Raw genomic sequence first — 26542 nt, 5'->3', positions numbered from 1 at the left:
GGTCACTGCACTTACTGCTTTAGATCAGGGGCAATCAACCTCCAGCAAACCAATTTGCCAATTTCCAACTGTGGAAACGTAGCATGTGCTTTTCCTTTGTATCCTCTTGTGTTCCGCCCCCGAGGCTGCCTAAGCACAATCAGGTTTTGATCAGGTCTTCTAATGCTGTTTTTGAAAATAAAACCAGAGGTGGATTTAAAACAGAGGAGAAATGGTACAGTATCTGGCCTTAATGCCATATACTCCTTCATGATCCATACCTGGATTTAGCTTCAACATAGCATCAGAAAACCTGAACGTGTACGGGCAACCTAAAAGTTAATCAAAACTGCAAAACTGTCAATTCAGCCTTAAAGGGGTTGTCCAAAGACAAAAAAGTTATTTTGTTGGTCAGCAAAGATGATCTAATAAAACGTAATATAGTGCGGAAAAAAATGTGGAAGTAGAGGTTTTGCGTTATCTGGAGAATGGTGCAGCATTCATAATTTTACTAAGGCTACTTTCACACTTGCGTTCGGGCGGATCCGTTCTGAACGGATCCGATCATATTAATGCAGACGGAGGCTCCGTTCAGTACGGATCCGTCTGCATTAATAACTTAGAAAAAATTCTAAGTGTGAAAGCAGCCTGAGCGGATCCGTTCAGACTTTCAATGTAAAGTCAATGGGGGACGGATCCGCTTGAAGATTGAGCCATATGGTGACATCTTCAAGCGGATCCGTTCCCATTGACTTACATTGTAAGTCTGAACGGATCCGCTCGCCTCCGCACGGCCAGGCGGACAGCTGAACGCTGCAAGCAGCGTTCAGCTGTCCGCCTGTCCGTGCGGAGGCGAGCGGAGCGGAGGCTGAACGCCGCCAGACTGATGCAGTCTGAGCGGATCCGCTCCATTCAGACTGCATCAGGGCTGGACGGAGGCGTTTGGGTCCGCTCGTGAGCTCCTTCAAACGGAGCTCACGAACGGACCCATGAACGCTAGTGTGAAAGTAGCCTAAATTAGTAACTTTATAAAATCCTATTTGCCAACTAACAAAATACGTTTTTGGCCCTGGACAACTTTAAAGATGTTTTCCAACTTTTTTAAGGGATGGCCTAAAACGCTGATCTTAATAAATGACCCCCTTGTGTTTTTACATTTGGTGAGTGCAATAAATTGTCTTTGTTTCATTATTGGGATCTTTGCTGGTTTCCTTTTTTTGAGAGTGAAGGTCAGAAGATCCAGAGTGGGAGCTATGGTCATGGGTAACCCTGAGCAGTGTGGATGGATATTGGAACCTGCGTTGTTCTGAAGGACATTGTGTGGTTTCCAGGAACATCGGTGAAAAAGGACGGCCAATATCTTGAAAAAGCAGCGCTGTCTACATACTATGCATAGGATAGGCCAACTGTAGGTGATCGGTGGGGGCTCGATACCCTGCACCCCCACGATCAGCTGTTATGTGTAGCTCCATCACCAGATATCGCCACCGGACCTACTATTCAAAGCACCATCAACCTTGTATTGGAGGAAGCTCGCTACTACAGCGCTGCTCCTATTGACTTCAGTAGCAGCGAGCTCAATCCACAACCAATGTGGACGGTTCTGTGTAGCTCCAACGCCAATTTCCGGCAACAGAGCTACTGATTTCCAGGGGTGCGGGGTGTCAGCCATCACCTAAAAAAAAGGCTGGTTTTAAACTGTATAAAAAGTACTTACTTGACTTTCCAGTATTCACGAAGAACAAATGTAGATCATCAGGTAGGTCTTCTGGAATAAATCTGTCTGCGAGCCCGGGTAATAAGGTTCTGCCAAAAATTAGGTAAAATGAATTAAGTGTAACAGCTTACTTTATTAGGTTTACGTTTACACTTTTGTTGTTTTAATGTGTTTTTACCCCCATCAAAACTTGTCCATAGTTACACTCCACACTCCTGCTTGTTTTACGGCTCCTTCACACAGACACACACACATTTTCTCTGTCGTTTTTTTTTTTTACCAGTTTACCAGTGACTTTTTTTTCATAACAAGTGTGTGGATAGTGTTTTTATCTTAACAAAAAAGAGATGGAAAAATACCTGAAAAAATCCTTTAAAAAAAAAAAATGCCTAAAAATCTTTTGTTTTTTTCCAATAAACACAGCATTTCGAAGCAGAGCCCAAAAATGCCACTAGATTGGTAAAAAAAAATGGCAGCAGCAAAGAAACGCATGCTTGTCTCACAGACTTTCAGCTAGGAAACATCTGAAGCTGGCGGTTTTTTTGTTTATGCACCAAACGCACAGTTGCAAAAAATGCAAAAGTGCTAAAAAAATGTGACTAAAACGTGTGTGAATGTACTCTTTATGCACGTTTGTAACACAGAGGAAAGCTGCACTCCCCCAGCATGCAGCGCCTGTCACAATGTCTAAGTGTTGTGTATCTGCAGCCGTTTTTGAGCCTGGAGAGAAGGCTTAGGCCTCTTTCACACGGGCGTCGCGGATTGGGGCCGGATGCGTTGTGGCAAACCCGCGCGAGTGCGCACGCAATTTCAGTCAGTTTTGTCTGCGATTGCGTTGCCTTGTTCAGTTTTTTCTGCGCGAGTGCAAAGCGGTTTAATGCGTTTTGCACACGCGTGATAAACTGAATGTGGTACCCATACCCGAACCCGGACTTCTTCACTGAAGTTTGGGTTCGGTGTTCTGTAGATTTTATTATTTTCCATTATAACATGGAAAAACTTCGCTCATGTACACAGCCCCATTGAAATTAGCAACTCTCTCCTAAATGGAGCCCTGAAAGTGGTGGAGGGTGCACTGCATTTCTATGGGGCCGCCGAAAATAGCTGAGCGCTGGCTTGACTATTACCATCAGGCTCATAGAAGTGAATAGGAGAGGTGGCTGGTCATGTACGGTGCGCTCTCATTCACTTCAATAGAGAGAGTGCTTGATGGTGGCCAGACCGGAATCATCCAGCCACCACCTTGGCCAGCTGCGTTCTCGATATAGGTGCAGATCCCAGCGGTGGGAACCGCACCTATCAGACAATGGGGGCATATCCTAGTGATATGTCCCCATTGTCTCAGATGAGACAACCCCTTTAATAAAAAAAACTATTTTTAAGAGATCTGGGGCATTGTGCTTTGCATTCTCCATTGCCTGACAGTGTTTGAAGCACGCGTACTGGGAAATTGTTGACTCGGGGGAGTCCATATATAAGATCTATATATGACCCTTTTTGTTGGGCTTTTTATTATTAGGAGAAGTCTGAATATGAAGTTTTATTCTGCCAGGTGCTTCTCCAGCAAATTCCCAGGATATGGAGCTTCACAGTGAAGTGTTCGCTGCATTGAGCTGCTCCACACCCCCTCTCCTCTGAGTGACATCTGTAGTGGTCCGGTGGTTGGACTATGGCTGACAATTTAAATTATAATCAAAAGTGATGTTTCATTTATAGAGATGCTAATATCAAATGTGCACAAACTCACTCACCTTGGAATCTTTTTGCTGTCAATGTATACAATGCCATTGAACGCTGTATTTTGGAAGCATGTGAATGATCCATCAGATAATGGCAGTAGTTCCAGATTCAGTAGAGCGTCATGTTGTCCATCACTGATTACGTATTTCAGAAGCAACAATTTCTTCTCTGTTGGAAAGTGAAGCCACGCATTCTTCTTCTGTAACAGGCTCCTCACAAAGCGTGGAGATACAATATTCAGATCTGAAGTGGCCTTCTTAGCCAGCTGAAGAATCTTAAAAACATGACCAGGAACTTTAACTAGAGGAACTTTTACAAGGAGAAGCAATTCCTCTAAACAAGCGTGCATTTCCATATCATCCATCATCAGGAAAACAGCTTCACTTGCAGTTATCCATTGCGTTCTATCCGTTGTTTGCAGAACTCTCTCATTTTCGAGGTAGATGGCAATCTTTTTTACGATACCATGCCATCTGGATTTGTGTGCAGTTTTTTCAGGATCTGGCCAAATTCCGTATGTCATATCTACTGTAATTTTTGACGTCTTGACTAAAGAAATGCCATTTTTTACTGCCTGGGTATAAATTAAAGGCAAGACTTGTTCTACCAAGATCTGGTTCCATTTAGCACCATCATCATGCTGTTGGTCAGTTTCAGGCCACTTCAAGCTTCTCCTGTCGTCTGTGAGATCGAAACATCCATTGATAAGGCATGGAAGTCCAGTTTGGTTTTCTTCCTTGTCTGGAAGTGGGAGAATGCAATTCAGACGCCCTCCAAATAAATCCATATTCTGCCAGGTCAAGGACAGCTTTGTTGCTTAGTTTGTTGCTCAGCTCAGTCAGTTCTGGAAAGAAACTCCCTTGGTCGTTGCTGGTGGTCACCAACCATTTACATTCTTCCTTTGTGTTATCCATGTACTTTAGTGAAATAACTTTACAATGTGTTTCTATGGCAATTCCAGCCGGCTCCGCTTCTAGTAACTTTTCAGAAGATACGGTAACGCTGAGAAGAGTCTTCGTTACTCCATCCTTTCCAATTTTTTTCAAAGAAATGCTTGAAATATGACGAAGAAAAAGAAGGGCAATATGAGAATCTTTCATGAAAGACTCAAAGAGTTCTTCAACCCTTTCCCCGGTATATATGTTATCAGATATCTCAGATGGGCAAAGTCGAAGAGGGAAGCAAAAGAGAGTTCCGTTTAAACAGCCAGAATCAAGGATTTCCTTCCAACTGTCTAGACCAAGTGTCTCCAACACACTCTTCAATGGCTGAAATTGGTTCTTCAAATCTTCTGCAAACTGATCTTTTTTTGCAATGTTCCATAAACGACCTCCTCTGTGGAATATATTTTCTTGTGGATCCAGAATTCCAATATGTTTTCCACTGAAGATGGCTGGATAATCTGTACGATAAAAACAATAAAGCCACAGAATATATGTAAATCTTCAGATTACCTATGTAACAAAAACAGACATCAGAATGAAAACTCCAGAAAACCCCTTATTGACGCTTGCCGTACATGTACAACACATCAGGAAGTGACTTCCCAACCCCTGATGTAATAGTATGGTGTGCTGATCAGGCGGGCACAGAAGATGTGTGTCTTGGCTGCTACCAACATCCAGGCCCCTGCTGTATCGCTGAAAACTCAGATGTCAGTGGTTTAATTCCTTAGATGCTGCGGTCAATGTTAACCGCTGCATCTAAGGGGTTTACAAAGAGAGGGGGCTCCCTCTCTTACACCATCGGCTTCCCTAGATGGCTGCTGTGGCAGGCTTGCCAGCTACAGAGGAATATGAGGACCAGCCCTCGGGGGTGGGTCTCATAGGCATCTGTCAGTCTAAAACACAGTTCCAATGCATTAAAATACTACAAACTGCACCATCGGAGCTCATTATTACACAGGCAAATGCAAAGTAAATGAAGGAGGAATGATTTGTCGTTCCCTCATTCAGTGGTATTCATTATCAGGAGCACATCTAGGGATGTGCTGCCGATAATCGGGCATCATTCATCCTGATGTAAAAGACGCCCGCCAGCCGATGAACGAGCATTTGCTCTTTCTTCAGGTGATTGGCTGCTCGATTATACGAACCAATTATCAGGAACACGCATTCGTATGAACACTTATACCAGATAATAGGTCTGAAAATCGGGTTGTCTAATAGGGCCTTAAGAGTCACAAGGGAAAGTCACATAGGTGTCCCCACTGGATTTGCACCTCTGCTGATCTGATGCAACTCCTTTGGAAATTCCCTAAGTGTCACCGATACTGGTGGGAGGTAACAGACATGTATCAGACAGAGGTTCCTTTTGTCCCTATGTTATTTTTACCGGCTATTGAATCCTATTTACACACCACTAAACTGGTTAGTCCAGCTACAATCAGGGAAGGCTTTGTGGCTAAAGTGTTGATAATGTAATTGTGGATCTCAAGAAACTATCACACTGACTCAACATGGAAAACCATGATATTTATCGAAGGGGTGAGGGGGCTTTTGGCAAAAAGGGAATTTTGAAATGGTTTTTGATTTATGGAATCCTTGACTATGGTCACTATCTAGGGATGGAGGGCAAGAAAAATGTATTTGTCATGTACGTACCTGCTGTGTTCCGGCTCGTCAAACCCGGCCTCTCTGTTCTGGCAAAGCTGGGGTCGTTCTGTTACTGTGTAAACTAGTCCCGCTGACAGTTGGGTTGGTTGGCCCATGGGCCAGCATCACCTTAGTAGGTAATGGGTACAGGTGCCTGTGATTGGTCTTCATTCCCTCACTAGCGTTTGCACATTTTGGAACTCCTGGATCTTGATTTCTGCTTTGAATTTGACCTTGGCTTTGACAGCCAATTATATTTTGCATGTTAGAACCTGCCTGTTATTTGACATTTTATCTTCTGGTTCTGTTTTTGTCAGTCAGTCTGTCTACCCTATTTTGTCTAGGCTCCTGCACTTAGTTAAGTTAGGGTCCGTCGCCAAGTTGGGGGCCGTCATTTAAGGTGGATTGTCCAAGTACATAGGAACAGTGGTGCCGGTGGAGCTTACAGCTGACTGTTCCCTACCGTACATGACATTATTGATGTGTTTTTCCCCCCATTCTCTTGTCTTGATTTCTTTGGGAGAGGCAGGTTTTTGAGAGGATTAATATTGCTAGGTGAGATTATATTTTTATGGTTGAATTTTTTACATGTTTTTTATCGGCATAATAAAAAAAAAATAATAGGTAGATACAATATGTGCCAACACAGATCTGTGGAGGTCATATTGTTGCTCAGCACAAGTCAGAGGTTGTATGGAGCCATTATATGGTCCTCATATATTGACTGTACAGCTTGATTTGTATGGATGGTATTGTTTATACAGGAAGGTAGCAGTGGGATCACTCGTACACTTCTCCTGGGACTTCGATATCAACGTCAGGTAGCCACCGAAGCCAGAACTATACAGTGGATGAAAGGGAGTTGCTGTACCTTACCATGGCCACTACATAGACAAGGCCTTCTGCTTCCAGCTCCATCCACTGTATAGTTTGCTGTGCGGGAGGCTGCGGAAATAGCCGATCGAGGGGGTGCAGAGAGTCAGACCCTCACCAAGCTGATACTGATGACCTATCCTGAAGACAGGCCTATCCTGAAGTCCTGGAAAACCCCTTTAACATTTTCATCCATCAGAAAACAATGTTTTACGGTTACACATGGAATAGATCTCAGACTAACCTGTCATGTGATATACAGAGTTGAAGCCCAGACCAAATCTCCCAACAGTGTCGGGGTCTTTGCGTTTGATACTATTTCCGGGTCTCTGGATTCCTTCCCAATCGCGGTCACTGAACATCTCATTATTGTACACCAGAAGAGACGGACCTGTAACAAGAAGAGATACAAGACTTTAAAACTATCACCTAGTCAGAAAAATTTTTTTTTGCTGGACAGGATTTTGAGAGGGGAACCTTTAAAGCCCATCTGTCAGCAGATTTGTCCCTATGACACTGGCTGACCTGTTACATGTGCACTCGGCAGCTGAAGGCGTCTGTGTTGGTCCCATGTTCATATGTGCCCGCATCGCTGAGAAACATGATGTTTTTATATATGCAAATGAGCCTCTAGGAGCAACGGGGGCGTTACCATTACACCTAGAGGCTCTGCTCTCTTTGCAACTGCTGCACCGTCTCCACTTTGATTTAAAGGGCCAGATGTGATTATGTTTTCACTGCCTGGTCCTGTCAAAGTGGAGAGGGCGTGGCAGTTACACAGAGAGCAGAGCCTCTAGGTGTAATGGTAACGCCCCCGTTGCTCCTAGAGGCTCATTAGCATATATTAAAACATAATTTTTCTCAGCAATGTGAGCACATATGAACATGGGACCAACACAGATGGCTTCAGCTGCCAACAGATCAGCCAGTTTCATAGGTACAAATCTTATAAACCCCCATTGACTTCAATGAGCAATATATATTGATATACAGGAATACAATCAGCTTTCCTATATTTAAGATGTCCTACTGGTGTAATAAGATACCTTGGATGACATGCTTGTCCTTCGCATACAGAGTATCCGTCCCATTTTCCCTTTCGTCATAAATAAAAGTGACTTCAGTGGCTTTAGCGTCATCAGCATTCTGTATCAACTCCTGGAAAATGATGAAATATTTTACAGAATATTTATTGGATAAAGTTCTGAAGAGGAAAAATTCTGACAGGGAGACATACAATCTACAATGACCCTGTCTACAAAACGCTGTGAAAAAGATCCCAAACTTAGGCTCAATTCACGCGTCTGCAAGTGTGGTCCGCTCCTGTTCCGCAATTGTGCGGACCCATTCATTCTCTATGGGGGACGGAATGGATGCGGAGAGCACACTATGTGCTCTCCGCATTCGCATTTCCGGAGCACGGCCCCGAACTTCCGGTCCACAGCTCCACAAAAAAATAGCGCATGTCTCTATTTAGTGCCGGCCATGTGCGGCCCGGTGTATTGCGGATCCGCAATACACCACAGACGTGGGAATGGACCCTTAACCCTGGCACCAACTTCCGCTCCCTGAAAGTTGATACCAGAAGGACTAGTGGTTAATACCATAGATTGCTAATTTCCTATGTTGGCATGCCACCTGCTGGCCAACATAGGAATTGCAGCTCTAGTACGCTAGGTCTCTTCAGAGAGACCCAGCCTATTAGAATTAATTACCACCATCCCCGATCGCCGCACGGGCTGCTGAGGTTTTCACCCTTTAGATGCAGCGATCATACTTGACCACGGCATCTAAAGGCTGCAATGTCTGCAATCGGCATTATTGCCAGTCACGGACATTAGCCGCGGGCCTCTTTTCCCATCTTGAAAATTTGGGCATATCTATAGAATATGCCATAAGTGTCTAATAGGTGCAGGTATCTCCAGAACGTAGGCTCCTCACCCTGTCCTGCCTAGTGAGACGGCCTCCAAGCTGCATCCAGGCGGGGGATGAATGGACATGTGGTCCCTCATGCACAGCAGTCCTAGAGCTGAAACCTGCATCTATCAGGCATTTACGATATAACCTATTGATGTTCCATCAATGTCTAATATAAGAATACCCCTTTAAGGAGCAAGTGATATCATTCTGGATACCTTCCCTGTATATCTTTAGTTGAAACATACTATAAGAAGAAATACAATCATACTTTAAGGATTTGTCCTCCATCTGGATATTTTCTCAAAATATTCTGGAGCTGGATGAGGAACGGAGGAGCTCTTTGAAAAAAATCTGAAAAAATAAAAATAAAATTATATAAAATTGTTATCACCAATGGTCACAATCCATTGTACACAGCATGTGGTATTCCAGTTGTGAGAAGCTATCTCCTATCTACAGGATAGGGGAATTACTATTTTATCGTCTGGTTCCTACCGCTGGGACCCCCACGATCGTAAGAACGGAGACCCTGTACACTCAGGTCCCCCCTGAAACCAATGATACGGCAGGTTGGGCATGGGAGTTGTGTAAACAGCCGGGCACTGTACTAGACTGTCTCCAGAACTCCAATAGGGATGAATGGATGGGCAGGAGCGGCAGAGTGCTGTAGCTCCATTCATTTCAGGGGGCCCGATCGCTTGTGATCAATGGGGGATCCCAACCGATCTAATAGTGTGACATTTTGAGTTTGCCACAAGTACTTGGAGAGGACTACTTGCCAGCCTCTTACCATGTAATTACGGTCCCATGTTGAATGTACCTGTTTTATGCAATAGCTGCATAGTTATATAAGTTTAGGTATTTTGCTGTCTTTTGCTACCATGTGGCTAATGGAGTCTGGCCTCTGTCCTTGGAGTACAGCCAGGCCAAAGAGACTTTTACTAACTTTTGAACCCCTGGTCTAATTCGTGCCATTTTGGGATGTTAAATGTCTATGTGTACTATAAAGGGTGGGACCTTGTATATTTAAGTAGTGATGTCTGTCCTATTGTCTTCCCGTGTGTATTGGCGATTTCCCTTTGTCCTGAGAGATAATTGAATTACACCTCAGTTGTCTCCAGGACAGAAGACATTGTGTATGTTTCTGCCTGTGAACATTATGTTAACCATTGTGTACCATGATTATATCACAGGCAGAGGGGAGGATTCTATGTGAGTTGTAACCTTTGTGTTATTGGTTAATGTATATTTGTTGTGGGTGTCTCCCTTGCATGGGAGCAGGGGATAAAAGAAAGTGTAGTTCTGAATGCCTGTGTTGCTTCCAGTAAAGTCTTGTTCCAGCATTCAGCTTTGGCTCATGTATGGACTTATTTCGCGATACCGGCGATAATAGCGATTTATTGCTCTGTGCTATTTCATGGGAAGAAGGGAATACTAGACGGTGACACGGATGATACCATCACAAATAGTTATCCTCTATCCAGTGATCTAATAGTTAAGCCCAGAATACCCTTTTAATGGTAGATAATCTTATTCTGTAGACAGAAGACGACCTGGCTACCCTCTACAGTACTGTAGAATTTCTGACCATAGACATACAACTAAAAATAATATGATAAACTAAAAATACTGAAAAAAAATTCAAATCCAGTCATTTAGTCATAGGAGCAGAAAACCAGAAATCAGCTGGATTCATCATATGGATACCTGGCGAATCGCAGCACAGAGCTCACAGCCTGGGAGAAAATAACCTCCCAGGCTGTGAGCTCTGCGCTGCGATTGGCCAGCGCTACAGCAGAACAAGGGCAGACTCCGCCTACCATTACTTAGTGACCGAAATCTCCGCCTACCATAACTTAGTGACCGAAGATACCGGAGGGCATAGCGGGTGAACGGAGCGGCGCCCAGGGATAATAGTAAGTGCAGTGAGATCCTCGGGTGCCGCTCTCCATGTCTGTATCCATTATCACTGATAACACCTTCTCTGTGTACAGCTATCAGTGACTGACAGCTATCTCTGTATACACACTTACACAGAGAATACTATTAATCACTGATAACACCAATTCTGTACAGGTCAGAAAGAGCAGAGATATAAATGTATAAATTACAAGTTTTACTGAATCTTTTTCCACAAACTATATATCAATCTGCTCAGCTCATCCTGCTCTATAACCTGCTGCCTGCAGGTCGTACTGCATTTTGTGGTGACAGATACTCTTTAATCAAATATCATATGATACAAGTAAAAGCTTACCCATATTCACTGCAGGATCCTGCTAGGCTTTCTTCAAAGCTGAAACAGAAAAAAAGAAATCATCATGCAGTAGACAAGATGTGTGCACATAAGTGGATGTGATGTGAGCCGAGGACAGCGTGCAGCAATTTCTGGAACTCCCATAGAGATGAGTGGAGCGGCAGTGTGCTGCACTACCTTCTGTTCCGTTCATTTGGGGGGCCTCAACGTGTACAGGGTTACAGCGGCAGGATACAAACTTATCCCCTGGTGTGTGGGTAGTTAAGAACTTGCTACAACCAGAATAGCCCTTAAAGGAGAAGTAGTATCTGTCCTTAAAGGGGTTGTCCGGGTTCAGCTCTGAACCCAGACATATCCCCTTCACCCAGGCAGCCCCTCTGACATGAGCATCGGAGCAATTCATGCTCCAATACAGCGCAGGGCAAGGGCTTTTTTATTCGATCCGGTGACATACCAGGTCTCTGTTAGGCAGAGGCTTCCACCTACCAGTATTCCCGGTGACGTCACCGGACCTAATGGGTACGCTAGCCTGTAAAATGGCTAGGGCAGAGCTAAAGCCTGCCCATTAGTGTCGGTGTCGTCATCGGGAACACTGCTAGGCAGAAGCCTTCGCCTAGCAGTGTAAGTCTGTAAACAAAAATGCAATATTTAATATTTTTCCTGCTTTTATGATCCACACAGGCCCGGACTGGCCCACCGGGGAGCCGGGGAAATCCTCGGTGGGCTCCCAAACCAGCAAGTGAGCTTCCTTGCTTAGAAGCTGTCTGCAATAAGCTCCGCCCCCTGTACACAGTCGGATGCGTGCTGCCTGCGCTGCCTCCACACCAGCGCTGACTCATGGGAACTGACAAGTTTTGTGTAATCAGCACTCCTGGTCAGAGTAAGGCTGTTTCCACATGATCTGATTTTCATAAAATTGCAGCAAAAAAAAACTAGGCATTTTGCCAAGATTTTATGTAAATTAGATCATGTGGAAACAGCCTTACTCTGACCAGGAGTGCTGATTGGACTAAAAGATGTCAGTCAATAGCACTGACAGCCTCTCCTCCAATGAGGCAGCTCTGCTAGAAGGACTGCTGCCTGTGTGATCAGTCTGGAGCCCAGCCCTGCTGCTGCGAGGGGGAGGACACTGGCTCAGGACCCGGGGACACAACTAGCAACAGAGGGCCATGAGGTGAGGAAGGAATCTACATGTATTGTAATTAGTTTAAAAAAGTGCCTGCATATATGACAGTGTGTGTATGTAAGAGTGCCTGCATGTATGACAGTGTGTGTATATAAGAGTGTCTGCATGTGTGACAGTGTGTGTATATAAGAGTGGCTGCATGTGTGACAGTGAGTGTATGTAAGAGTGCCTGCATGTGTGACAGTGTGTGTATGTAAGAGTACCTGCATGTGTGACAGTGTGTGTATGTAAGAGTGCCTACATGTATGACAGTGTGTGTATGTAAGAGTGCCTGCATGTGTGACAGTGTGTGTATATAAGAGTGCCTGCATGTATGACAGTGTGTGTATATAAGAGTGCCTGCATGTGTGACAGTGTGTGTATGTAAGAGTGCCTGCATGTGTGACAGTGTGTGTATGTAAGAGTGCCTACATGTATGACAGTGTGTGTATGTAAGAGTGCCTACATGTGTGACAGTGTGTGTATATAAGAGTGCCTGCATGTATGACAGTGTGTGTATGTAAGAGTGCCTACATGTATGACAGTGTGTGTATGTAAGAGTGCCTGCATGTGTGACAGTGTGTGTATATAAGAGTGCCTGCATGTATGACAGTGTGTGTATATAAGAGTGCCTGCATGTATGACAGTGTGTGTATGTAAGAGTGCCTGCATGTGTGACAGTGTGTGTATGTAAGAGTGTCTGCATGTGTGACAGTGTGTGTATATAAGAGTGCCTGCATGTGTGACAGTGTGTGTATGTAAGAGTACCTGCATGTATGACAGTGTGTGTATGTAAGAGTGCCTACATGTATGACAGTGTGTGTATGTAAGAGTGCCTGCATGTGTGACAGTGTGTGTATATAAGAGTGCCTGCATGTATGACAGTGTGTGTATATGAGTGCCTGCATGTGTGACAGTGTGTGTACGTAAGAGTGTCTGCATGTGTGACAGTGTGTGTATGTAAGAGTGTCTGCATGTGTGACAGTGTGTGTATGTGACAGTGCCTGCATGTGTGACAGTGTGTGTATGTAAGAGTGTCTGCATGTATGACAGTGTGTGTATATAAGAGTGCCTGCATGTGTGACAGTGTGTGTATGTAAGAGTGTCTGCATGTGTGACAGTGTGTGTATGTAAGAGTGTCTGCATGTGTGACAGTGTGTGTATGTAAGAGTGTCTGCATGTGTGACAGTGTGTGTATATAAGAGTGTCTGCATGTGTGACAGTGTGTGTATGTAAGAGTGTCTGCATGTGTGACAGTGTGTGTATGTGACAGTGCCTGCATGTGTGACAGTGTGTGTATGTAAGAGTGCCTGCATGTATGACAGTGTGTGTATGTAAGAGTGTCTGCATGTGTGACAGTGTGTGTATGTAAGAGTGTCTGCATGTATGACAGTGTGTGTATATAAGAGTGTCTGCATGTGTGACAGTGTGTGTATGTAAGAGTGCCTGCATGTATGACAGTGTGTGTATATAAGAGTGCCTGCATGTGTGACAGTGTGTGTATGTAAGAGTGTCTGCATGTGTGACAGTGTGTGTATGTAAGAGTGTCTGCATGTGTGACAGTGTGTGTATGTGACAGTGCCTGCATGTGTGACAGTGTGTGTATGTAAGAGTGTCTGCATGTATGACAGTGTGTGTATATAAGAGTGCCTGCATGTGTGACAGTGTGTGTATATAAGAGTGCCTGCATGTATGACAGTGTGTGTATGTAAGAGTGTCTGCATGTGTGACAGTGTGTGTATGTAAGAGTGTCTGCATGTGTGACAGTGTGTGTATATAAGAGTGTCTGCATGTGTGACAGTGAGTGTATGTGACAGTGCCTGCATGTGTGACAGTGTGTGTATGTAAGAGTGCCTGCATGTATGACAGTGTGTGTATGTAAGAGTGTCTGCATGTGTGACAGTGTGTGTATGTAAGAGTGTCTGCATGTATGACAGTGTGTGTATATAAGAGTGCCTGCATGTGGGACAGTGTGTGTATATAAGAGTGCCTGCATGTATGACAGTGTGTGTATGTAAGAGTGCCTACATGTGTGACAGTGTGTGTATATAAGAGTGCCTGCATGTATGACAGTGTGTGTATGTAAGAGTGCCTACATGTATGACATTGTGTGTATGTAAGAGTGCCTGCATGTGTGACAGTGTGTGTATATAAGAGTGCCTGCATGTATGACAGTGTGTGTATATAAGAGTGCCTGCATGTATGACAGTGTGTGTATGTAAGAGTGCCTGCATGTGTGACAGTGTGTGTATGTAAGAGTGTCTGCATGTGTGACAGTGTGTGTATATAAGAGTGCCTGCATGTGTGACAGTGTGTGTATGTAAGAGTGCCTGCATGTATGACAGTGTGTGTATGTAAGAGTGCCTACATGTATGACAGTGTGTGTGTATGTAAGAGTGCCTGCATGTGTGACAGTGTGTGTATATAAGAGTGCCTGCATGTATGACAGTGTGTGTATATGAGTGCCTGCATGTGTGACAGTGTGTGTATGTAAGAGTGTCTGCATGTGTGACAGTGTGTGTATGTAAGAGTGTCTGCATGTGTGACAGTGTGTGTATGTGACAGTGCCTGCATGTGTGACAGTGTGTGTATGTAAGAGTGTCTGCATGTGTGACAGTGTGTGTATATAAGAGTGCCTGCATGTGTGACAGTGTGTGTATGTAAGAGTGCCTGCATGTGTGACAGTGTGTGTATGTAAGAGTGTCTGCATGTATGACAGTGTGTGTATGTAAGAGTGTCTGCATGTATGACAGTGTGTGTATATAAGAGTGCCTGCATGTGTGACAGTGTGTGTATGTAAGAGTGCCTGCATGTGTGACAGTGTGTGTATGTAAGAGTGTCTGCATGTGTGACAGCGTGTGTATGTAAGAGTGTCTGCATGTATGACAGTGTGTGTATATAAGAGTGTCTGCATGTGTGACAGTGAGTGTATGTGACAGTGCCTGCATGTGTGACAGTGTGTGTATGTAAGAGTGCCTGCATGTATGACAGTGTGTGTATGTAAGAGTGTCTGCATGTGTGACAGTGTGTGTATGTAAGAGTGTCTGCATGTATGACAGTGTGTGTATATAAGAGTGTCTGCATGTGTGACAGTGTGTGTATGTAAGAGTGCCTGCATGTATGACAGTGTGTGTATGTAAGAGTGTCTGCATGTGTGACAGTGTGTGTATGTAAGAGTGTCTGCATGTATGACAGTGTGTGTATATAAGAGTGTCTGCATGTGTGACAGTGAGTGTATGTGACAGTGCCTGCATGTATGACAGTGTGTGTATATAAGAGTGCCTGCATGTGTGACAGTGTGTGTATGTAAGAGTGTCTGCATGTATGACAGTGTGTGTATATAAGAGTGCCTGCATGTGTGACAGTGTGTGTATGTAAGAGTGTCTGCATGTGTGACAGTGTGTGTATGTAAGAGTGTCTGCATGTGTGACAGTGTGTGTATGTGACAGTGCCTGCATGTGTGACAGTGTGTGTATGTAAGAGTGTCTGCATGTATGACAGTGTGTGTATATAAGAGTGCCTGCATGTGTGACAGTGTGTGTATATAAGAGTGCCTGCATGTATGACAGTGTGTGTATGTAAGAGTGTCTGCATGTGTGACAGTGTGTGTATGTAAGAGTGTCTGCATGTATGACAGTGTGTGTATATAAGAGTGTCTGCATGTGTGACAGTGAGTGTATGTGACAGTGCCTGCATGTGTGACAGTGTGTGTATGTAAGAGTGCCTGCATGTATGACAGTGTGTGTATGTAAGAGTGTCTGCATGTATGACAGTGTGTGTATATAAGAGTGTCTGCATGTGTGACAGTGAGTGTATGTGACAGTGTCTGCATGTATGACAGTGTGTGTATATAAGAGTGCCTGCATGTGTGACAGTGTGTGTGTATGTAAGAGTGCCTGCATGTATGACAGTGTGTGTATGTAAGAGTGTCTGCATGTGTGACAGTGTGTGTATGTAAGAGTGTCTGCATGTATGACAGTGTGTGTATATAAGAGTGTCTGCATGTATGACAGTGTGTGTATATAAGAGTGTCTGCATGTGTGACAGTGTGTGTATGTAAGAGTGCCTGCATGTATGACAGTGTGTGTATGTAAGAGTGTCTGCATGTGTGACAGTGTGTGTATGTAAGAGTGTCTGCATGTATGACAGTGTGTGTATATAAGAGTGTCTGCATGTGTGACAGTGAGTGTATGTGACAGTGCCTGCATGTATGACAGTGTGTGTATATAAGAGTGCCTGCATGTGTGACAGTGTGTGTATGTAAGAGTGTCTGCATGTATGACAGTGTGTGTATATAAGAGTGCCTGCATGTGTGACAGTGTGTGTATGTAAGAGTGTCTGCATGTGTGACAGTGTGTGTATGTAAGAGTGCCTGCATGTATGACAGTGTGTGTATATAAGAGTGCCTGCATGTGTGACAGTGTGTGTATGTAAGAGTGTCTGCATGTGTGACAGTGTGTGTATATAAGAGTGCCTGCATGTGTGACAGTGTGTGTATGTAAGAGTGCCTGCATGTATGACAGTGTGTGTATATAAGAGTGGCTGCATGTGTGACAGTGTGTGTATGTGACAGTGCCTGCATGTGTGACAGTGTGTGTATGTAAGAGTGCCTGCATGTATGACTGTGTGTATATAAGAGTGGCTGCATGTATGACAGTGTGTGTATATAAGAGTGGCTGCATGTGTGACAGTGTGTGTATATAAGAGTGTCTGCATGTATGACAGTGTGTGTATATAAGAGTGTCTGCATGTATGACAGTGTGTGTATATAAGAGTGTCTGCATGTATGACAGTGTGTGTATATAAGAGTGCCTGCATGTATGACTGTGTGTGTATATGACAGTGCCTGCATGTGTGACAGTGTGTGTATGTAAGAGTGCCTGCATGTATGACAGTGTGTGTATATAAGAGTGCCTGCATGTGTGACAGTGTGTGTATGTAAGAGTGTCTGCATGTGTGACAGTGTGTGTATGTAAGAGTGTCTGCATGTATGACAGTGTGTGTATGTAAGAGTGTCTGCATGTATGACAGTGTGTGTATATAAGAGTGTCTGCATGTGTGACAGTGTGTGTATGTAAGAGTGTCTGCATGTGTGACAGTGTGTGTATATAAGAGTGCCTGCATGTGTGACAGTGTGTGTATATAAGAGTGCCTGCATGTGTGACAGTGTGTGTATATAAGAGTGCCTGCATGTATGACAGTGTGTGTATGTAAGAGTGTCTGCATGTGTGACAGTGTGTGTATGTAAGAGTGTCTGCATGTATGACAGTGTGTGTATGTAAGAGTGTCTGCATGTATGACAGTGTGTGTATATAAGAGTGCCTACATGTATGACAGTGTGTGTATATAAGAGTGCCTGCATGTGTGACAGTGTGTGTATATAAGAGTGTCTGCATGTGTGACAGTGTGTGTATATAAGAGTGCCTGCATGTATGACAGTGTGTGTATGTAAGAGTGTCTGCATGTGTGACAGTGTGTGTATATAAGAGTGCCTGCATGTGTGACAGTGTGTGTATGTAAGAGTGTCTGCATGTGTGACAGTGTGTGTATATAAGAGTGTCTGCATATATGACAGTGTGTGTGTGTATGTAAGAGTGTCTGCATGTGTGACAGTGTGTGTATGTAAGAGTGTCTGCATGTGTGACAGTGTGTGTATGTAAGAGTGGCTGCATGTATGACAGTGAGTGTATGTAAGAGTGCCTGCATGTATGACAGTGTGTGTATGTAAGAGTGCCTACATGTGTGACAGTGTGTGTATATAAGAGTGCCTGCATGTGTGACAGTGTGTGTATGTAAGAGTGTCTGCATGTGTGACAGTGTGTGTATGTAAGAGTGGCTGCATGTATGACAGTGTGTGTATGTAAGAGTGTCTGCATGTATGACAGTGTGTGTATATAAGAGTGCCTGCATGTATGACAGTGTGTGTATGTAAGAGTGCCTGCATGTGTGACAGTGTGTGTATATAAGAGTGCCTGCATGTGTGACTGTGTGTGTATGTAAGAGTGCCTGCATGTGTGACAGTGTGTGTATATAAGAGTGTCTGCATGTATGACAGTGTGTGTATGTAAGAGTGTCTGCATGTATGACAGTGTGTGTATGTAAGAGTGTCTGCATGTGTGACTGTGTGTGTATGTAAGAGTGCCTGCATGTGTGACAGTGTGTGTATATAAGAGTGTCTGCATGTATGACAGTGTGTGTATGTAAGAGTGTCTGCATGTATGACAGTGTGTGTATGTAAGAGTGCCTGCATGTGTGACTGTGTGTGTATGTAAGAGTGCCTACATGTATGACAGTGTGTGTATGTAAGAGTGCCTGCATGTATGACAGTGTGTGTATATAAGAGTGCCTGCATGTGTGACAGTGTGTGTATGTAAGAGTGCCTGCATGTGTGACAGTGTGTGTATATAAGAGTGCCTGCATGTGTGACAGTGTGTGTATATAAGAGTGCCTACATGTATGACAGTGTGTGTATGTAAGAGTGTCTGCATGTGTGACAGAGTGTGTATGTAAGAGTGCCTGCATGTGTGACAGTGTGTGTGTATGTAAGAGTGCCTGCATGTATGACAGTGTGTGTATGTAAGAGTGCCTGCATGTATGACAGTGTGTGTATGTAAGAGTGCCTGCATGTGTGACAGTGTGTGTATATAAGAGTGCCTGCATGTGTGACTGTGTGTGTATGTAAGAGTGCCTGCATGTGTGACAGTGTGTGTATATAAGAGTGGCTGCATGTGTGACAGTGTGTGTATATAAGAGTGCCTGCATGTGTGACAGTGTGTGTATATAAGAGTGTCTGCATGTGTGACAGTGTGTGTATATAAGAGTGTCTGCATGTATGACAGTGTGTGTATGTAAGAGTGTCTGCATGTATGACAGTGTGTGTATGTAAGAGTGCCTGCATGTGTGACTGTGTGTGTATGTAAGAGTGCCTGCATGTGTGACAGTGTGTGTATATAAGAGTGCCTGCATGTATGACAGTGTGTGTGTATATAAGAGTGCCTGCATGTGTGACAGTGTGTGTATGAAATAGTGCCGCCTCATGTAGAAGTATGTGTGTAACAGTCCTGTTGCTCTATCTATACACACAGCTCGGTTCTGCTACCTTATCTCAGTACAGAGCTTGGTATGGTTATGGTATCTAAGTACTGAGTTCAAATTTTTGAAGCCAAACTACGGGGATGCTGTTAAAATAAAAATGAAAAAAATAAAATAAAAAACACTTAAACTCCTCATCCTGATCACTAATTGATCCAGCACCAACACCTCTCCGCTGGGCTTCAACTGGGACATAATGTTTTGGCTGCTGCGGTAAAATGCCTGCGTACCGCACCTGACTGCTGTAACCAATCAGTGATCTCAGTGGGGTACAGCACCAAGGCCAGTGATTGGCTGCAGCCGTCATGTGCGCTATTACACTACAGCTTCCTATATAAAGGAATATTTGTATGAAACTATAGGGTGGGCCCCTAGAGTCACTTCTACTGGTGGGCCCTTGGCACTCCAGTCCGAATCTGGATCCACACCTAATTTTGGCTTCAAAAATTGCATTAAAAAACCCCTGAATGTATGGCCGTACCTTTATGCCCCTTGCAGACGAGCGTGTCCGGATAAGGTCCAGATACGCTGTGAATGTGTTCAGTGAAAAATACGCGATTTCGCAGGCAAAGTCATTCAGTTTTGCCTGCGATCGCACTCAGTTTTTATCACGCGAGTGCCATGCGTTTTGCACGCGCTTGATAAAAAACTGAATGTATACAAACAACATCTCTTAACAACCATCCGTGAAAAACGCATCGCATCCGCACTTGCTTGCGGATGCGATGCGATTTTCGCGCAGCCCCTTTCACTTCTATAGGGCCAGCGTTGCGTGAAAAACGCTGAATATAGAACATGCTGCGATTTTCACACAACGCACAAGTGATGCATGAAAACCAACGCACATATACACAGCCCCATTGAAATGAATGGGTCCGGATCACGCATCGCACCCGCACGGAATACTTGCTCGTGTGAAAGGGGCCTTAGGGTTTGCAAAATCCATTAGACAAAGATAAAAAAATAAATATGGACATATCACGAATCGCACGTGTCTTACATTGAAGTAAACACAGAACAGGTGCAGATCTTTCCCTAACCCTGCTTTCACACCTGAGCGTTTTCGCAAACGCGCGTTTTTATGCGCGATTTTGTCGCGCGTATTTATGCGCGTTTTTGTAATAGTAAACGCGCGTTTGACGCGCGTTTGTGTCATTGACTGCAGTGTCCTATGGCCACAAAAACGCCCCAAAGAAACTCAAGTACTTGTTTGAGCGTCGGGCGTTTTACAGCGCGATCTTACGTGCTGTAAAACGCCCAGGTGAGAACCATTCACATAGGGAAGCATTGCTTTTCATGTGTTGAGCGTTTTACAGCGCGTTTGAACGCGCTGTAAAACGCTCAGGTGTGAACTTAGGGTTAGGCCTAGTTCACACAAACGTTTTTTTTGCGAGTGTACGGGCCGTTTTTTTGTGTTCCGTATACGAAACCATTCATTTCAATGGTTCCGCAAAAAAGGAATGTACTCAGTATGCATTCCGTTTCCGTATTTCTCTTTTTCCGTTCCGTTGAAAGATAGAACATGTCCTATATTTGGCCGCAAATCACGTTCCGTGGCTCCATTCAAGTCAATGGGTCCGCAAAAAAAACTGAACACATATGGAAATGCATCCGTATGTCTTCCGTATCCGTTCCGTATCCGTTCCGTTTTTTCTAAACCATCTATTGAAAATGTTATGCCCAGCCCAATTTTTTTCTATGTAATTACTGTATACTGTACATGGCATACGGAAAAACGGAAAGGAAAAGGAAACACAACATAACTCAAAAACGGAACAACGGATCCGTGAAAAACGGGACCGCAAAAAACTATAAAAGCCATACGTTCGTGTGAACTAGGCCTTATACCTCATCTCTGTGGAGGCTCCAATCCTGGTCTTGGCTCACAGTCACTGATGGAAATCATTGACCGAACACTGATGTGTGAATGAGGCCTAACTTCAGCTCTTCCACTGCCGGGGCAACAAAAGGCTGGAAGAAGTAAGGCTACTTTCATACTGGCGGCAGCAGGGTATTCCAGTGGGGAAACAGCCTGCCAGATCCGTGCTAACGCTAGCCCACCGTGCCGCCAGAAGTCCGCTCCGGCCCCATTCACTACGATGGGGGTGGGCCGGACGTCCGGCTGCAGCACGGCAAACAAGCTGAGAGCCGGCCGGACAAAAACCGCAGCATGTTGTAATTTTTTGTCCGGCCGCCTCTCGGCATGTTTGCCGTCCTGCGGCCGCACTTCGACTCGCCCCCATTATAGTGAATGAGGCCGTAGCGGACTTCTGGCGGCACGGTGGGCTAGCGTTAGCACTGAGCCGGTAGGCTGTTCCCCCGCCTGAACAGCCTGCCAGACCCTGCTACCGCCAGTGTGAAAGTAGCCTAAGTGGTCCTATAACAAACAGCTGGAGAGGCAATCACTATAAGGGGACATGCACACCGTCAGGATTCATGTGCGGAGAATCCGCACTGAAATCCGCAGATGTTCGCAGGCAAATCTGTGCGGCCAATCCGCAGCAATTGGTGCGGATTTGCATTTGGATTTTAGTGAATGAAAAAAATCAGATCAGGAAAAATAAAATAAATTGACATGCTGCAGATTTTAAAATCCGCACCGCAGATCAAAATCCACGCGGAAAAAAAAATCTGCATCGTGTGCATTGAGAATTTCAAATTTTCATAGAATACAATGTACATGACGTACGGTGCGGATTTTCCAAACGGAATCCTGATCATGTGAATTTAGCCTAAGGGTTCTTTCACACAAGCGGATGCTGTGCGTGCAATCCGCTGCGCGAAAGAGTGCCAAGCCCCGTTCCGGACAGCTTAATAACGCTCCGTGCCTCTCTGTGACCTTTTTACTACAAAATCACGGCGACACGGGGCGGCACGGAGCGTTATCCATCATGTTAATGCTCCGTGTCTCCGGAACGGAGCTTGGCTCTCTTTCACGCGGCGGATTACCCGCACAGCATCCGCTCGTATGAAAGAGCCCTAAGGGTATTAAATAAGAAACCCGCATACAGTATATGGCTGGTATAGGCGGTAGTGTAGCTCAGGAAGTTCTCTTGTAAACTTCCCACACAGTCCAAGCAACAAAAGAGCCCGCTGTATTAGGCCTCATGCACACGACCGTATGTATTTTGCGGTCCGTGAAAAAATACGGAACGGAAACGGAATGAAAATACGTTCGTGTGCATGAGGCCTTAAATTTACATGTTCTTTATTTCATCATTATTCAAAAAGTGTAATCAACACATACCAAAGCCCAAATTATGGAGGCAGACGAGGCACAGGACTACGCTACCAGGACATTTCGGGGGCGTTCCCCTTCTTTAGGCACGCTCAATGTGCTCCTGCTCCTCATTCCTCACTATAACCACATGCAGCACTCTGATCAGGACACTCACCTCCGCACTAATATACAGCAGTGACAATATATTGATTTTCGTACTAATACATCTGTTTTTAACTATTTAATGTACACGACCGTGACTTTTTTTGCGGTCCGCAAATTTGCAGATCCGCAAAAAACGGATGCCGCCCATGTGCCTTGCGCAATTTGTCTGCATAACGGACAAGAATAGGACATGCCTCATCATTTTTGCAGGGCCACGGAACGGAGCAACGGATGCAGAAAGCACACAGAGTGCTGTCCGCATCTTTTGCAGACCCATTGAAATGAATGGTTCCGTATACGGAATCAAACTACGGCCTGTATACAGAACGCAAAAAAGTTTGTGTGCATGAGCCCTTACTGTTCAGAAGGGCCATAAGTGGCATAAGTCACAAATATTTGGGGGCAGTGGAAGGACAATACAGGGGCAGTGGAAGGGCAATACTGGAGCAGTGTAAGCACATTACTGGGGGCAGTGTAAGCACATTACTGGGGGCAGTGTAAGCACATTACTGGGGGCAGTGTAAGCACATTACTGGGGGCAGTGGAAAGACATTACTTGTGACAGTGGAAGGACAATACTGGAGCAGTGTAAGCACATTACTGGGGGCAGTGTAAGCACATTACTGGGGGCAGTGGGGGGGCATTACTGGGGCAGTGGGGGGCATTACTGGGGCAGTGGGGGGGCATTACTGGGGGCAGTGGGGGGCATTACTGGTGGCAGTGGAAGGACAATACTGGGGCAGTGGAAGGACATTACTGGGGGCAGTGGAAGAACATTACTGGGGGCAGCGGGGGGCATTACTGGGGGCAGCAGGGGGGCATTACTGGGGGCAGTGAGGGGGCATTACTAGGGGCAGTGGGAGACAACTGGGGACAGTGGAAAGACATTACTGGGGCAGTGGAAAGACATTACTGGGGGCAGTGGAAAGACATTACTGGGGGCAGTGGAAAGACAATACTGGGGGCAGTGTAAGGACAATACTGGAGGCAGTGTAAGCACATTACTGGGGGCAGCTGGGGGGCAATACTGGGGGCAGCAGGGGGGCATTACTGGGGCAGCAGGGGGGCATTACTGGAGGCAGCGGGGGGGCATTACTGGAGGCAGCGGGGGGCATTACTGGGGGCAGCGGGGGGCATTACTGGAGGCAGAAGGGGGGCATTACTGGGGGCAGTGGGGGGGGCATTACTGGGGGCAGCGGGGGGCATTACTGGGGGCAGTAGGGGGGCATTACTGAGGGCAGTGGAAGGACAATACTGAGGCAGTGGAAGGACAATACCGGGGGCAGCGGGGGGGCATTACTGGGAGGAATTACAAGGGCATTAATGGGGGCAGTGCAAGGGCATTACTGGGGGCAGTGCAAGGGCATTACTGGGGCAGCGGGGGGCATTACTGGGGGCAGCGGGGGGGCATTACTGGGGGCAGAAGGAGACAACTGGGGACAGTGGAAAGACATTAATGGGGGCAGTGGAAAGACATTACTTGTGACAGTGGTAGGACAATACTGGAGCAGTGTAAGCACATTACTGGGGGCAGTGGGGGGGCATTACTGGGGCAGTGTGGGGGGGCATTACTGGGGGCAGTGGAAGGACATTACTGGGGGCAGTGGAAGGACATTACTGGGGGCAGTGGAAGGACATTACTGGGGGCAGTGGAAGGACATTACTGGGGGCAGCGGGAGGGGCATTACTGGGGGCAGCAGGGGGGGCATTACTGGGGGCAGTGGGGGGGGCATTACTGGGGGCAGTGAGGGGCATTACTAGGGGCAGTGGGAGACAACTGGGGACAGTGGAAAGACATTACTGGGGGCAGTGGAAGGACATTACTGGGGGCAGCGGGGGGCATTACTGGAGGGCATTACAAGGGCATTACTGGGGGCAGTGCAAGGGCATTACTGTGGGTAGTGGGGGGCATTACTGGGGGCAGTGCAAGGGCATTACTGTGGGTAGTGGGGGGCATTACTGGAGGCATTGTAAGGACATTACTGGGGGACATTAGAAGGACACTACTAGGGGCAGTGGGGCACATTATTGTGGGCGATATAGGTACATTACTGGGGGATATCACCAGAGACCAGGGGGGGGGGGGGGCTGGATTCCCAAACCAAAGTTTGCCCTGGGGCCCACAGATCTCCTGTTACACCCCTGCTTGCAGCCGCTCACGGCTGCAGCATCCTGTGTACAACGTAAGAAAGGGTTAAACCAGACAGCCTGATACTACAGACCGCAGCAGATATCAGACGTCTCAGCACAGGGACTGAGCTACAAGGATGACTGAAGGAGAGAACTGCCCTTACCAGACCCTGCGCAGCTGATGTCGGCCTCCCGTCTGAGCTGCTGCAGCCCCTGCACGGCTGATGTCGGCCTCCCGTCTGAGCTGCTGCAGCCCCTGCACGGCTGATGTCGGCCTCCCGTCTGAGCTGCTGCAGCCCCTGCACGGCTGATGTCGGCCTCCCGTCTGAGCTGCTGCAGCCCCTGCACGCAGCCTTTATATCAGCTTTAGCGAAACTGAATCTGAATTAGGTTTCGTTTCTGGTCCGAACCCCATCCCAGAAGTTTCATTTCATCCTCCCGATGCTTCCTGCTATTGACTCAGTGATAAACGAAACTTGCCGGGTGCTGATTTTCTCCACACTTCTGTATCTGTAACTTTTCCACATCTTTTTTCATGAAAGTTTTCTGTGTGTTTTATTGCATTTCTTGACGGCATTGTATGTTTGGTTTGTTTTTGTCATAGTTTTTTTTTATAGTTTTTATACATTTCATGATTTACACTCAATAACCTGCTGACTGTAGTTTTTTTTTTCTGTCATTCAATGTATTTTTTGTTAAATTGATTTTTTGGTGCGGAATTTTATACATATTATATTACTTTTTTTTTTCATTTTCTGTAGGTTTTGACGCCTCCCCAACCCCCCACCGCAATTCAAACTTACATAAAGAGGGGGTAATTTATTTATTTTTTACACTAAGCCACTCCTCTAACTCCACCCAAGGCATAACTACACTCACCCAGTTCCACCTAATAAAATCTATCATAGGGTACACGGCGGTACCAATACTCCTTGCAATAAACGGAAGAACCAACTGGTCCTACCTCATCCAGGGTGTCGCTGGCGTCGACGTGATGTCCGCTGGATCCGGAACAGGGTCCCTGTGGTGATAGAGAAAAAAGAATAATCACATAAGGGATGGTGACTGCCCCTGGTAAATACCTACAAGGGGCGCTGTACTGGTCCTGTAAGACCAAGCCATCCCAATGTATAACAGGGTAATCTAGAGAATTTCCCCTTAGTGTTACACCTCAGTACTAATGCCCACATTGTGCCCCCTCACAGTAAATATGCCCACCTTGTGGCCCCTTCACAGTAGGTATGTCCTCCTTGTGGCCCCTCACAGTAGTTATGCCCATCTTTGTGCTTATCACAGTAGTTATGCCCACCTTTGTGCCCCTTCACAGTAGTTATGTCCTTGTGGCCCCTCACAATAGTTATGCCCACTATTGTGCCCTTTCACTGTACTTATGCTCACTTTTGTGCCCCTTCACAGTAATTAGGCCCACCTTGTGGCCCCTTCACAGTAATTATGTCCTCCTTGTGGCCCCTCGCAGTAGTTATACCTACCTTTGTGCTCATCACAGTAGTTATGTCCTTATGGCCCCTTACAATAGTTATGCCCACCTTTTTACTATAGTTATGCCCACCTTTGGGTCCGTCACAGTAGTTATGCCCACCTTTGTGCCTCTCCACAGTAGTTATGTCCTCTTTGTGGCCCCTCACTGTAGTTTTGCCCACCTTTGTGCCCCTTCACTGTACTTATTCCC

At 45.6% G+C, this 26542-nt stretch overlaps 1 protein-coding gene across 1 annotated transcript in view; it reads right to left on the bottom strand.

Annotated features, from left to right (window-relative positions):
- Positions 1 to 25211, bottom strand: part of LOC122928997 (sacsin-like) — a 42958-nt gene extending 17747 nt beyond the window's left edge. The window contains 8 exon segments of the mRNA XM_044282395.1: positions 1697 to 1785; positions 3448 to 4230; positions 4232 to 4838; positions 7148 to 7294; positions 7950 to 8061; positions 9092 to 9174; positions 11081 to 11119; positions 25017 to 25211. Of these exon segments, the coding sequence (XP_044138330.1) occupies positions 1697 to 1785; positions 3448 to 4230; positions 4232 to 4838; positions 7148 to 7294; positions 7950 to 8061; positions 9092 to 9174; positions 11081 to 11084 (1825 nt within the window). The 5' untranslated portion in view covers positions 11085 to 11119; positions 25017 to 25211.
- Between the last annotated feature and the right edge of the window lie 1331 nt (positions 25212 to 26542).

Source organism: Bufo gargarizans, chromosome 2 (genome assembly GCF_014858855.1).
Source record: "Bufo gargarizans isolate SCDJY-AF-19 chromosome 2, ASM1485885v1, whole genome shotgun sequence".
NCBI lineage: Eukaryota > Metazoa > Chordata > Amphibia > Anura > Bufonidae > Bufo > Bufo gargarizans.
The sequence above is the reverse complement of the archived record's forward strand: the minus strand, read 5'-3'. Positions and strand labels throughout refer to the sequence as shown.